This window comes from Saccostrea cucullata, unplaced genomic scaffold (genome assembly GCF_032062105.1).
Source record: "Saccostrea cucullata isolate Sc308-1 unplaced genomic scaffold, CSIRO_AGI_Scuc_v1 ctg993, whole genome shotgun sequence".
Classification (NCBI taxonomy): Eukaryota; Metazoa; Mollusca; class Bivalvia; order Ostreida; family Ostreidae; genus Saccostrea; species Saccostrea cuccullata.
This window is the reverse complement of record NW_026940528.1, coordinates 1-15,169: the sequence shown is the minus strand read 5'-3', so window position 1 is coordinate 15,169 and position 15,169 is coordinate 1. Positions and strand designations below refer to the sequence as shown.

The 15,169-nt window shown below is 31.5% G+C and overlaps 1 protein-coding gene and 1 long non-coding RNA gene across 2 annotated transcripts; both read left to right on the top strand.

Annotated features, from left to right (window-relative positions):
• The first annotated feature begins 30 nt into the window (after window positions 1-30).
• On the top strand, window positions 31-5,031 carry LOC134255564 (uncharacterized). The gene is made up of 8 exons (XM_062738095.1): window positions 31-96; window positions 1,407-1,578; window positions 2,481-2,584; window positions 2,852-2,980; window positions 3,344-3,523; window positions 3,987-4,096; window positions 4,270-4,387; window positions 4,997-5,031. Exons 2-8 carry the CDS (start codon window positions 1,493-1,495, stop codon window positions 5,029-5,031), a joined length of 762 nt encoding a protein of 253 aa, XP_062594079.1. The 5' UTR covers window positions 31-96; window positions 1,407-1,492.
• Window positions 5,032-5,692: 661 nt separating this feature from the next.
• On the top strand, window positions 5,693-15,126 carry LOC134255563 (uncharacterized). The gene is made up of 5 exons (XR_009989577.1): window positions 5,693-5,973; window positions 7,291-7,351; window positions 13,407-13,578; window positions 14,200-14,303; window positions 14,923-15,126. It is a non-coding gene; the product is annotated as an uncharacterized LOC134255563 (long non-coding RNA).
• Window positions 15,127-15,169: the final 43 nt, after the last annotated feature.

The window sequence follows — 15,169 nt, the reverse complement described above, 5'->3', positions numbered from 1 at the left end:
AACGATCATTATTGTGAAACTTATGGAAAATGTATAAGAGTCCTATAAACGTGGTTGTGTTTTTAATTTCCTTCGGGGTGTTATTTTTGGAAGCAGGTTGGTTACTTTTTATCGTTCTAATTTAAGTATTCTTGAAAAATATTCAACAAAAGTCAACATTGTATTTATTTATTTTAAAAAAATGTCGATGAATCAGTTTAATACATGTTGTAAAATTTGATATTTTATCGACATTGTATAGGAGTTTTTTTTTAAGTTATCTAAATAGATAAATACAATTGCAAAAGAAACATGTTTATCTTATCTCGGATTTTGAGCATGCTCCGACACACCAAATAGGCATAGTGTAATAAATTACATAATAAAAGGTTTTCATTTATAGATTATCAACTAAGCCTACTGTGTTGGGTTTTTTAAAAAATTAAATTCAACCCAGTATGCAAAATGTCGAATTGGTGATAAAATATAAAATTTTATTGTTAACATATGCATGATGTAATGACGATTTTTATCGAGAAATAGTCAGGAACAAAGAGAGGTTGGTCCTACCTTTTTAAAGCATCTGTCAGTATGAGGAAACACTTCATAAAAAAGGGGGTTTGCAAGATGCTTGAATCAAGTAAAATTGTCTTAAAGAGAGACATCCTTCTTACTTTCAACAAAAAACATTAAATGAAAACTTCAGCCACAATGTCTTTGATACTATAAACAGATGATACCTATCATTCAAATCTACAAGCAAATTGAAGACAACAACGTGCCTAATAATATTTACATTTCCAATATGTCTTTGTCTGAGATAAAACTACAAATAGTCAAAAATACTTTATTGCAATATAAATCTATTGGTTCATCTAAAGGCGTGGTTTAAAAAAGTCACGCGTGGGGCAGGAGAAATAGAGACATAAGCGGGCTTGTAGCACGTGAGTTTGCAGAATCAGAGCATGTAAGTATAAGGAATAACTGTCAGATTTTTGGTTTAATGGCGATGATCAACCGATTGGCTTGCTTGATTTTATGCATAAACGCCTTTACTACGCAAGCCAATCGATTGATCACACCATGAAACCAAAAAAATATAAATAATATCCACATTATTGTCTCGGATACGTTTGCGTCAACGTTTGAACATACATCATGAAAATAAAAACTGCTTTTAGGAGAGATTGTGAATAAAAGTTAATCTTTAAATTGTAAGGGAAAAAACAACAACAAAAACAGCAAGGTTAATCGGTATGCTAATTAAAGAGACTTTACTATAAATAGAATATGTAAATTTACCAATTCGTTGATTTATGCTCGCAATACTTATAATTTTCTTAAAATGATTGAGGTGTAATCTTAACAAAAGGCGTTGAATACCATTTAAAAATCAAATAATATATTAAAAGATTAGTATTTTTCAGCCTCTTCATGCAACTATCCATCTGACCTTCAAAATGGAGTGTGGTATGATAGCAATAAGGGTCAGCTGACTTATAAAACCAATAAAATGACAGGGTACAACTCTTCAATTTTCCAAACCTGGACTTCAGAATGGACTTGCTTCCTTAGGGACGGCGATTACATAATGTCAAAGTATACACATTTCAGTCAGTCTTTCTAAAATAGTTTACCCATGATTTACCCATATTACTAATTTCATTTTGATGACCACTTGATATAAAAAAAAGATTATGTTCCACCTGAGTTGTATGCATTTTATGAATCTTACGTCATGTAATGTAATAATTATTGTATCAAAAGACATCAGTATTTTGAGTACAAATAAAAGAAATGTAAAATACGAAATGGGTCCGCACTTTAAGGCAAACAACAAAAACATACTTCAGAGCATTGGACGACATGGACCTCCTATGAAAAATTGAAGTAATATGAGTTTTGTGTAAATGGTTGTAAAGATGGGCCACCAAGAACATTATTGTGGTTGGAGATTTGTACCTTTAACAGCAACTTAATTAGATCGTTATGTGCAAGTTGCACAGCTATATCTAGTAACGTTGCGATAAAGTTGAGATAAGATCGTATTACATAAAAAGCATTTGTTGCTCAACTGAAAAAAAAGTTTCTTGACATAGGAAAAGGCATAAGACGTTGTTGAAAGCTGTTATAAATATGAACATTTTTTTTTTTCAATGAACCATTTTATCAGGCCCATAAGTAGGAGTTTAAAAATTCGTCTTAGCAGAATAAAACCAATTAAATAAAAAGAACAGTATAAACATAGAAGCAATCGTCTAATATCTGGAGATTTTCTTTAAATCCTCAAAGTTTTATCTCGTTTTTATTTCCTACAAAATGCCTCGACTATCTGGGTATATTCACACACCATTCTCTAATGCGGAAATAATTTCTTAAAACAAAAATTAATTTCTTAAATATTTTTTTTTTTTGGAAGTGAAAGTAATGAAGCTCTTGAAGATTAATCAGTCGTTATTGGCGATAAAACAAATCGTTATTTATTATTTTCACAATTACAGGGCCAACAGTCAGATATATTTATTTGGTACAGAAGTTGATGCCTACCTTTGTCAGCTGATGACAAAAATCACAAGTTATTCCTATTACTATTACATAGAAGGAGGTAATTTTTTAATAGGGTAAAGTAACTAGTTTAGAAATAATAATTAAGATTGTCGTTATTCTAAAACGAATTTATTTCACAATTACAGGGCCAACAGTCAGATATATGTATTTGGTACAGAAGTTGATTATTTTTAATTATTTCCATTAAAGTAACTAGTTTAGAAATAATAATTATTGTATTCTATATCCATTTTTTTTTTTTGAAAATGTGATTTAGTTGATGAATTTTAAATTAAAATTTTGAGTTTGTGCTTTATTGCACTAGAAATCCACCGAAATGCAAACAATGATAGAATGAGCACTTTCTATGGGGGATCAGCTGTGACGTTAGCTCAAGCGTGTGCTAAGTCGGCCCCAATACGAACAGAAGAGTTTCACGTTCTTGTAAAGTCAAGTATATTTCTTTTCGTATTGTAACGATATTTTATTAAAAGGTAAACACACTGAACTCGATTACTGTTGTTATAAGTCTTATTTGACATGTTCTATTAAATTTACTTTCACTGTGACAACAAAAAAACCCCGAATAATTGATTATTAGTTTAATTTGTAATTTTAAAAATTAATAAAAAATTAATTTTAAGAAATTAGAAAGTGAACCAAACCGATGAAAAGTGGATTTTCTGCGAACTAACATCCCTCCTTAGATAGATCGGTGATCTTCCTTAAATATTCAGTTCATTTTTCAACGAGCCAAGTTTTTATTCTCCCATAAATCTAAACGCACTGTTGTACGACTCATATTTATTTCTTGCAGCAAATATGGCAGACGTCAAACAATGGCTGCCAACACCGTTGCTAGGCACATTTGAGTACACCAAAGTCACGTCTGCTGGTGTTTCTTCCTGTGGTACAGGATCTGTCTGGGACGTCTGCAATAACCGAACGACCATGACCTTCAACATGACACAGTGCAATTCAGTAGTTGCGTATTCTCGTGAGTTCATACACATGGACATTGTGCTCATATAGTTTTTGTATCTTTAAATCTCAGAAATGTTAGCTCTTCGATGAGATTTGCACATAGACTGTGTGGATATTTAAGGACAAGCTTCATGTTTATGCCTATGACAACAATACTGTCAACTCATGTTAATTTTGGCATTATGTTAAAAAAGATAAAATTAATTGCAAGTTTTTGTCGACTTTTTGAAATCCTTTAATGAAAATTTAAACACTTTATACAACAGTAAAAAATTACACTGGTTTAAAATTAAGAGAGAAATCGCAAATTAATGTGGCAAAAGATTCATAATCGAGAATCGTTGAACCGATAAAAAATTTTGGTAGACAAAAGTTGAAGCAAGGATTTCAAGTTTTTGTCAGACACGACTTTTTACATTGTGAATAACACATGCAGTAAACTTCGCGCCATAAATAGCCTTATTACGATATTTCAGAAGGAAAAGTTTATGGTGTGTTCTATGTGACAAAAGGGTCTACATATTACGTTGTTGTAGTGAATCCAGGTACTGTGGATAATTCAAAGTATTTCCGTTTTACCTGTATGGTAAGTATTTACTTTCTTAATATTTGAATAAAAAACTTAAGATAAACAGAACATTTTAAACATAGAACCAATGAAAGAAGGAAAAAAAAGTACTAGTTTTTTTTTTTTTTTTTTTTGGTTAAAGTCCAAAGTCAGAATAACGTCGATGAAATTATTCTTTTTTTAAATTTAAGGCTGTAACACAATCAGGAACTACTGTAACAGTCGTAGAGAAGAGCGGAAGTTGTGGACCAGGACAAAACACCACAGTGGCTCCATCTGGGGGTTCTAAGTACACCTTGACACCATATGGTAGGGAACAGGGTTACTTTTTGCTAATGATTAATGAGAAATAAACTTGTTTTATTTCTTTCCCAAATATTTAGCTTGAAATAGGATGGAGGGAAGAGATAGATAAGAAAAAAAAGGAACAATTCAAAAAGAAAGCAACATCTGATGAAGCAAATAGAAATAATAGATTAAATACCGTCAGTTTATTAAAGGCAAAATATGATTAACAAAATTAATGAAATGAAGAATTTTAAAAAGATGATATTAAAGCTAATGTGTTTGCAAAGGGTTAAATGTTTTAGTCATTATCAGATTACAGATACATGTATTTTTAGATTCATAGGGAGTTTGGTCAATTTAAAATTTGTTTTAATATACATGTATTCTTTATTGTTGAAGCATGGAAAAAAATATTCTGGCAAGTAACAATACATGACAAGCGTATTATTTAGAATTAGAAAGGATTTAAAATTTAGCTGAGAACATGACCAATAGGAACTGATTCTCAGAAATAAAGAGAAATGTATGAGTAAATGTATATTAATTAACAATCTAAGTACTGCATTTTAATTATTTGTGTCAATTTAGTTCGATGTTCCTTACCTTTCTGATATTTTTTCTTCATTGTAGTAGCCTGTTGTAAGTATGATTATCAGTTACCTTAGATACCGATCTGTTACTTCCGGATAAAATTGTACATTTCCCCTTTTCCTCCCACGCCATAGTTTTCGAAGCCGCCTGGTCGGGGATAGGATGGATGGGAGTCAATCCACTCAAGTTTAAATTTAAAAAAAATGGAAGAAGAAAGGTGCTGAATTTGGAGATTTCCAAATGCAGACGACCCTCTCGGGCCAAAAATACTTAAATATCAGGAAAGCCTAATGGGTTAATAAAATTCTAGGTAGTATGCAAAGCTATATTTGTCTTGTTAAAAAAATTAATTCATGCTGTACAAAAAAAAATCACTCGTAGTGCAATATTGTGTGCAGCGCTTATATTGAAAGAATAAAGTGGAAAAACTCATTTTAATTTTATACGAGTAAAACGTTTAAAAAAGAATTTAAAATGTTATATGTAAAAAAAAAGGCCAGTTTAATTCAGTGTTAAAAAAAACGTAGAATGATTTTTTTTAAACCAACGTGCCTTGTTATCCGGAATGGACTAGCATCCAGCTACCGGGAACTTTCTCCAAAAAGTTCACTTCCTAAAACAACTAGTTTCTCACAGAAAAAAAATAACAATTTCAATAAGTGTAATGGGACATTGTGAGCATTGTCAAAATGTTTGGCTAAAAATATGTAAAAAAAAAAAAAAAAAAAAAGATTCAGACACTTTCAAACACACTTTGGACATTACATTTTTAATACACCCCAAGGCTGTAATGCTGAACAGAAATCGACCAACTGCTAACTATAAATTGGACTTCATATTCACGGTTGGACGATAAATTCATTGATTTATGCAGGTACATGTTATATTTTTCTTAAAATGGTTTTATCGTAATTTTGACTTAATGTATCAAAGGTCTTTTAAAAGTAAAATAATTCTCAAAGAATTCTTACTTTTTAGCTTCATGGTGCAACCACTAGTCCAACCTTCACAACGGAGTATGTAATAAGGTTAATTAACTTATATAACCAATAAAATGAGATATAACATTTTTCAATTCCGCGTTATTTGTATCGATCTGCTTTCTGAAAGACAATGACTACTTTCTACAAAAATATGAAACAGTAAGGCAAATGCTTCAACATGTACATGTATATAGAAATTATTGAAGCAAGAAAAAATAGTAAATACCTATGTTCATATGTCTTTTTTAGAATTGTACGGAAAATTCACTTTAGCTTAAAAAAAGTACTGGTTTCTGCACTTGATTTTTGATAAACCAACCAAAATTAACTGTTTTGCTTGCATGTTTATAGTTTTTGAAATGACAGTCCGGTGGATGTATGTGGTACTAATGTTTAAGAGATAAAGTAAGTAAACTTCGTATATTTCTTTTGTTATATTTGTATCATAATACTGTTCAGAATGTCCTGTTGTAGATGTAACATAGTAATTCGATCCTGATAGAATATTAACATATGATAGGTCGACATAAGGTGCTCACTCCTCCATAAAAAACATGGAGTCTTAATTCAAATCAAGAGTAGAGGAAACACAGACTTCTAAAATATCAGATGTGGAATCAGGTGCCATGTAGGAGTAAATATCCCTTGTTGACCGGTCACCCGCACCGACTTACTGATAGATTGCATTTGCTACCAATGTCATTGTATCGACCATAGGACATACAAAATTATGACTTTAAACGAGGCTGTTGATATTCTTGATTTATCGACTTGTTTGTCAATAGCTTACCTCGTTTAAGAAAAATGTTTATACATGGGGCATTTTCCTGATCTTTAAGAAAATATGTGCAGAAAACCAAGTGGGACAGACTGACAGACAGACGAAGGGACAGTTATACGGACAGACAGACGAGGTGATAACCTTGTTTCATCGGTAGGGGACTAACTACGTCATATTAGTTAGAATTTACAGCAAAAAGCATCTGTATTTATGAGATCTATTGATATTTATTAAGAAGTATTAGAATCTAAATTTAATAGCTAACCGAGTAAAACAGTATTTGCTAGGTTGGAATAGTTAACGTTTCATAAAATCCGTGGTAGTTTATAAAAAAGAGTAAACTTTTAAAAGATAATAAGATTAATGCTCTTAAAAATGACATTAAATTGTACAACATTTTACTAAACATGTATGTCAGACAGTTGATATATTTTGACGTCGACCCAAGGAACTATGACGTAGGAAATACAGTTTCTATGATGAAAAGAAATGAAATGGTGCTTTACAACCAGATTCAATTTTTTTGTAAAGGATAGCAGTCTCTTAAAACATATCGTCTAATTTTTCAGAATTTACAAAAAGATTTTTCCTGCTATGGACAACATCTACAGTGCTACTTGCAGCAAATGGGTAAATTGTTATATTTAAAAATCAAAAGACATTGAGTGTTTAAACATTTAAAAAAAAAGAATGTATAAATCATGAAGATATTCTTTGAGTCATTAACGACAAGAGTAACATTTTCAATACTTTGCAAATAAATTCTCACGATGTGACTTACTATGGAACACTTAAATGAAATAATAAGGTGAAGAAGGGTCTTAAATAATTGCAAAACATTTAAAATCCTCTTCAATATATAAGCGATGACCCGAGTAGTAATTTTTATTCTCAACCTTGCACGCCATCAGAATAGTAGAATATTTAAGGTCTTTAAAACAACCACTTACCTTTATGCTAATTTAGAAATAATTTTCTTTGAGTCCACATGGTATTCACTCGTTTAAAATCGATTCTCTGTTATTTTTTAGTCAAAATAATTTTTTAAAAGCACATGACAATATATGTTCGTATTAAAATTTTTTTTTACTGTTTCGACCATGTAACATTTTTCGGAGATTATATTTATTAAAACAGGATTAGAATAACGTTTACGACATTGTAATTTCAAACAATATTTGGAACATTATATTGAAAATGTATATTAGACTTTTCGATGTGATTGTGTTTATATTTTTTATTGGAAATTTGTTACTGCTATCAGGTAGGTTAATTAATTATGTTAAAATAATAATAAATTGTAAGAGAAGTAAATGGGATTTAAAAAGGATTTATAAAGCTGGAAAATATTTCAGTTTGTGGTATTTTATCCATGTCGAATTGAACAATTTACCATTTATCAACCGAATCCGGGTAATGATTAAGCTTATTTTAAATAGAATCAATTTTGAAGAATTTATTAAAATAAAAGATGTGATGAAAGAGGTGGGCATTTTCTTTTCTCATTTTTATTCATTCTGAACAATATATGACTTTATCTTCCATCATATATAGTGTAACAACCGACTATATATTTATAGCACAAAATTGTTCAGAGTTTCCATGGAACACACAGAATGAATTGTTAAGATTTGTTTGGATATATGGGAGACATATGGTCAGTACTTTCCCTTTTTCCTTTTATCAGAAGTTTCACTATGTGATCTTTTTGAGCACTTTATGAGAAAGATCAAATTTTGAATTCAGAATATACATAACTCAAAACTACTATCACACTACTTGAATTGACGTGAACTGTAAAGATTTTTTTTAACAAGGTATGACGCATCAAATTGAAAAAAAAAATGATAACATTTTTACAAAAAGGAACCAAAATCCCATAAATTATAAGTCTTAAAACAGTCAATGAGTGTTTTTGCTGAAAACTGAAGAGAATGTATTTTTTTTCTTTGTGTCTAAATACTCTCACAAATTAGAAAAACGTATCTGTAAACAGTGAAGAAAGCATGGATCCCTAGAAATTCCAGAAGGGGGATCGGGTGCCTAGGAGTAGAAAGCATCCCTTTTTGATTGATAAAACCCGCCGTAAACCCTGTGTACTGATCAGATGGACAGAACATTTCGCTGTAATATTTTACTATAAAAACAAAGGCCAAACAGTTGTTATGAAACACGTCATCAATACCAGTTGCAAGCGATAGGCTATATTCGTATATTGGGTCATTATAACAAGTATAGAATTTCCAAAATGTTGACTTTAAACGAAGTCGTTGAAATCCCAGTAAAATCAAAAATTGATTTTAAGATATCCGATCCATAAAAGGACATAATTTTCTAATCTTAAATATCCATCCTATATTAAATACTCAGAAACTAATTCAAAGCAGTTTAGAGTAGAAAACGATTTACCAAGAGAAATTTTCAAAAACATAATTACTTGAGCAGAAATTAATTAATTCAGAATGCATTGAGGTCAATGGGAAAAAGCAAATTTTTAAAAATAAAAATGCAAATATTATGAATATCAAAAAATACTATGATGAAATGATGCATATGATTATTAAGAATAGAAAAAACGATTTAAAAATAATTTTTCACCAGATAGATTTTTAAAAAATGAAATTTATTGATTAAAAGCAAAGGGGGATAACTCTTAAAGGAGGAGTCAAGGTAAAGATTTAGGACACATTCCACTCTTACATATAGAAAAACATGAAGATTATGTCTACACATACTGAATATTCAGCCAATATATATCTGCTATGCATTCAAATTCATTGAATCTGAGGCTATTATGGATCGGATACCTAAGAAGAAGACCGCATTTAGAACATGATCTTGAGTATCGAATAAGTTAGGAGATAAACGCTACGAAGATGATAGCGGAATATCAATGTTAGATATGGAAAGTTGAAAACGAAAAGCTGAATGTTTCTCATTGTCATTCAATTTAGCCTTTAATTGAAAGTAAAGTTTGTGTTTTATTTCAAGTTCAAATGTATTAATCGAGTCGACAAAATGTGAAAAATTTAGCTAAAACATTGTAAAATAGTTGATAAGCCCTTTACAAAAGTAAAATTTATCAATAAAGAAGACATGCAATCTTGCAAGAGAAACGTTTATTCATCGTAAACTTCAACCGTTACGGTTTCTACAAGACTTTTTTGCATGACCTTAATACTCAGTAATTATTGTTTAGTTTTTGAATATGTTATTTGTGTTCATGTAATCATAGACACAGAAAATATAGAAAAAAAGACTGTTACTTAGGAGAAACAAATATTGTGTAGACAAAGACAAATATTGTTTCACTCTTTCCTTCTAATTTTGCGAGGCGTTACTAGAAAACATGATAAAAGCTTTGATAAAAAGAAATTACACCATATTCTTCGCATTTGCATTACGCTATTTAATGTTACTTACCGAATTCTTTGTAGCAATAAAGTCAAGCATGTAATATTTCATGTCCATCATACTGTACATATCTTCTCTTCACTGTTTTATCAGTTATGAGAATAAAGTTCAAGTTAAAGAGTGAAGTTGTATAGACGATATCTATAATACAGTACATACGTAAACATTTGCTTTTTACAAATATATTTAGCACACTTTGCTTGCTTCGAGTTCATCATAGTTTTACAAACTCATCTGTAATGCATTACAGATGAATTTGTAAAGCTATGTTGAACTCACTTTATTGAAAATTCAATTTAAGATTGATTGATTGATTGCATATTGTTTAACGTCCCTCTCGAGAATTTTGCACTCATGTGGAGACGCCATCACTTGCCAGTGAAGAGCTGCCAATTTTTCCCTATTCTCAGCACTCAGGGCCACTGAGTTGGGAGGGATCTTTTTTATGCCATTACCTACTGCGTTCTCCAAGTGCCACAGTGTAATTAAAATTCAATTTATGTAAAAATAACAAAGACATAAATGATTCCACTCTATATATGTCAAAGAAATACGCACGCTAACTATCGATTCTCGCCTGCATTTTGCAACCATTTAATTCAATATAAATCACCCCTGCTAATGTTATTGTGATTTAAATTCAAGACACGTGGTTAAGGTTGGCCCAATCAAAGGTTATATAATGGAACTGGTTTTATAAATAAAATTGGCAGTAAATAGGAAATTGGTATAGTCTGTTTGAATATCGTCTGATGTCCTGTAAAATATTATCGTTTTACTAACAGCGTGACAGTTTGCTTGATAGGGCGTGCTAAAAATTTCGTATGCTGATTATCATTTTACTCATCGATTGGATGTCTGATTTCAAAAGAATCAATAGTACTTTGCATATGAAACACAAAACCCAGCAATACCACTGACAAGACTGACCAATTGCATTGAATAAACAATTACATGTGAACGGACAAAGCAAGTTTTACTTCCTATGATATTGATAGCTACATAGTACAACAGTAGCAGAGTAGCCTTACTAATTCCATTCTTTAAACTTTCTTAATACGTATTTAAAAAACCCATCCGGTCAAATCACAACAAATAGAATACATGCTTTTTGGAGGAGAGAAAACGGGCTTTGACTGACCACGTGTTGCCGGTGACTACAAATGCCGTACTGGGAAACAACCATTCAATGTGATTGGCCAGTATTATCAGGATATTGTTGTACTCCGAATTTCATATGCAAATTAGTATTGATTTCATTGATCCAATCGATGAGTAAAATGATAACCAGCACACAAAATTTTAGCACGCCCCATCAAGCGAACTGTCACGCTGTTTGTAAAATAATATCATTTTACTAACAGCGTGACAGTTTGCTTATCGATTGGATGCATTTTACTTATCGATTGGATGCTTTATTTCAATGGAATCAATACTAATTTGCATATGAAACTCAGAATACAATATCCTGAAAATACTGGCCAATCACATTGAATGATTGTTCACCAGTGCGGCATTTGTACTCACCAGCAACACGTGGTCAGTCAAAGCCCGTTCTCTGTCCTAAAAAACATGTATTATTATATTTGTTATAATTTGACCGGATGGTTCTATATACGTATAAGAAAATTCAGAGAATGGAATTAGTAAGGCTACTCTGCTACTGTTGTACTATGTAGCTATCAATATCATCATTATAGGTTGTAAAACTTGCTTTGTCCGTCCACGTGTAATTGTTGTTTACTGCATGCAAGTAAACATGTGATTCTTTACGATTGGTCAGTATTGTCAGTGGTATTGTTGGGATCTGTGTTTCATATGCAAAGTATTATTGATTCCATTGAAATCAAACATCCAATCGATGAGTAAAATGATAATCAGCATACAAAAGTTTAGCACGCCCTATCAAGCAAAATGTCACGCTGTTTGTAAAACGATAATAATACAATTTAATAAAAAGAATGCTTTTCATTTACGAAATGGATGGAAAATTGGTCTTTGTGCCTTTCCGATCGCCATAAGATATACCTTTTCTTTCAAGAGTAAAATTCCTGTAGTATTCGTAGTAACCCATAATGTAATTCTCATTCAGCTGATTTGTGAGTGAAAGTCATGTTGGTGCCTCATTTGCTAATCTGACGCCAAAAAACATAGTCCCAGTTCCCATTCAAGAATATTTGTCCTAAAGGAAATTTTAATTCATGACTGCAGAAATTGTATCATAGAGAATATTTATTTAAGTTTTAATGAATTCAAGAGAGATCGATTAAAGTACATTTCTACAGATATTATAGGGTGGTGAAAACTGAAACGCAACATAACTTTTCTGTTTACCATGACTCCACGTGCATGTCACTTCCTAGCCACATTTCCGTGAATAATTTACCCTATCTCGCTGTAGAGCTACTCTGAACTCATCGGGTTTTATAATGTGCAGAACATCAAAAAATAAAAGGTTCCGAACACATTAGTAGGGGGTGTAAATGGCAATTTGTCAATATATTATTTGTTTAATACAAAGAACAGTTCAAGGGAAATTTATGAATTGTCATAAAACCAGCGCTAAATAGTAAATTTGCCACACCTCTAGCGCTTGAAAAGGGGGGGGGGGGGGGGGTACACGAAAATTTCCATTGAAATCGAACTTTCAGGCATCACCATATTTTGAAATAGTCTTGGATGTGATTAAATGTTCCTTATATCTTCTCTTATGTTTAAGGCAAATAAATAAAACATGAATATATTAATAAAATATAATGTTTCGTTTTAAATCGCTTTGGAATTGGTGGAAAGTAAGCATTTTGTCGTTTTTTGTCAATAAACATATGCCCCCCCCCCCCCGTGTCACACAAAAAGTTTTGGTATGAAGTTGTGAAATAACAGTCCATATTGCCTGTAAAAAGGAATTTTTGTGACACGGGGTGGGGGGAGGAGATGTTTTAAAAATATTTTCCGTTTTCCGTTGATTTCTATAGTAAAAGAAACACGTTTTCCCAAAATTTTAGAGTTATCTCTCTTTGTTTTCCCAAATAAGTATTGTTTTATGAAAAACCATATTATCATCTATAAAAAATATCAAAAATTCATCGAATATGAAAATTGACTTGGGGGTACAGTAGGCGGGAGAATAATGCTATCGTTCGCAGTTCTTTAGTTTTATACAAAATCTTAACTCAAACAATACTTAACACACAAAACTGCTTTTACTTCTGACTAGGTGGTTGAAAAACTATGCATATAATCATAAATATTTTCATTAAATAAATTTCAGACTGTGCTTGCAACTACCCTGTGAACCTTCAGAACGGAGTCTGGTTTGACAGCAATAAAGGTCAGCTGACTTACACAACCAATTAGATGACAGGTTACAACTACTCATATTACAATTCCGGGGGTTCAACATGGACCTGTTTCTTAATAGACGGCGACTACGTCGTGTCAAAGTATGCAAAATGTCTTTAACTAGTTTATCGATAACTTAACACAAAGTGCATTATTTCAGAAACTAGTATATGTTCCCTGATAGAGAAATATAAGAAATGGTAAGCATATTTTAAATTATGGATGCTCTTAACGGACCTGAAGTCAGTTTGATAATATAAAGAAAAGGTTATAGGCCGAAAAATGTCCATTCTGTGAGAAGAAAGAACTGCTGGAGGGCCGTTAGAAAGCAAATAAACTTGGAAAAAATATCAAAATTCCTTGCGTGGCCAACTTTATTTATCTTAAAAAGTTTTAAGTACCTCAATACACAGATAAGTTTAATGTAGGGCCTTGTATTGAAATGTCCAAGTCTTTGCACTAATGACATTCGCGTACATGACAATGAATCCAACTTGAAAGCTGGTGGGTTTTGGATTAAGTTAGACATGGAAAAAATTGTTTACGATTAGAGTTTCCATATCAAAGGAAATCATTGATCTTTTAAGAATATACAAGGAATTACAAGAGTTTTCAGTACTATCTCTTTTCTTTTAAAAAGTATTATAAACGTTCTTGAAGTCATTCGTCTCTCTCAAACTACGCATACTTGATGTTTGCATCATTACCATTTATAATTGCAGGGCCAACAATCCTTTAATTTTATTTGGGGCAAACTTTGATGCTTACCTTTGTCAGTTGATGAAGAGAATAACCATTTATTCCTATTACTATTACATTGAAGGAGGTAATTCCTATTCTTTCTTTTAATTACTACTTTAAGAATGTTACATAAATATGATAACCAGATTTGTTCTTTTATAGGTTTATTAAAGTAATATGGTATTACAAATGATAATGATAATGGCAGTACTGACAGTGTGTCCAACTAGGGCCACAATGCATAAACTTTAGGTCAAGGTCACCATCGACCACAGAGATACTGTACAACAGTTGGTACACCTAGTTAGAATTCAGCTTCAACAATGTTCAACCTTGAAACAGCCTTCATAACGCGAAACATTTCGTGCAAAATCATAAACTATGAAGTCACGTGATCACAGGAAGTGATGTTGAAATTATCAAAATATTAAACAATACATTTAACCAAAACCTTTTGTGTATTTTCCAGCATTATTTGAAAAATGACAATGACAAAAATTATTTTAAATGAAAATCTTAAACACTTTAGCTGAACAGAATTTCTGTTACTAAAAATAGATGTGGAAATTCCCCTTAATGACAAAAAGTGTATGACAACAAAGAGAGATAACTCTATTGTGAAAATCACCACATCACATAAATGATAATTTATTTTCAAAAAATTCATTTCGTTTGTAAATTTCAAATCCAAATATTGTTTCTAGAATACCTAAATGGTCCAAACAGTGACAGAATGAACGCTTTCATCCCCGGATCAACTGTAACATTAAACCAAACATGTGCTACGTTAGCTTCAATTCCAACAGAAGAATTTCATGTTCTCGTAAAGTCAAGTATGTAAAAATCGGCATATTTCTTAATCTATCTTTAGTCCATTACAGAAAAAATGAACGTTGATCTAGACGGTCACAGGGTAGAGGACATATTGATAGAAGTAATTTTTCAAGCAGA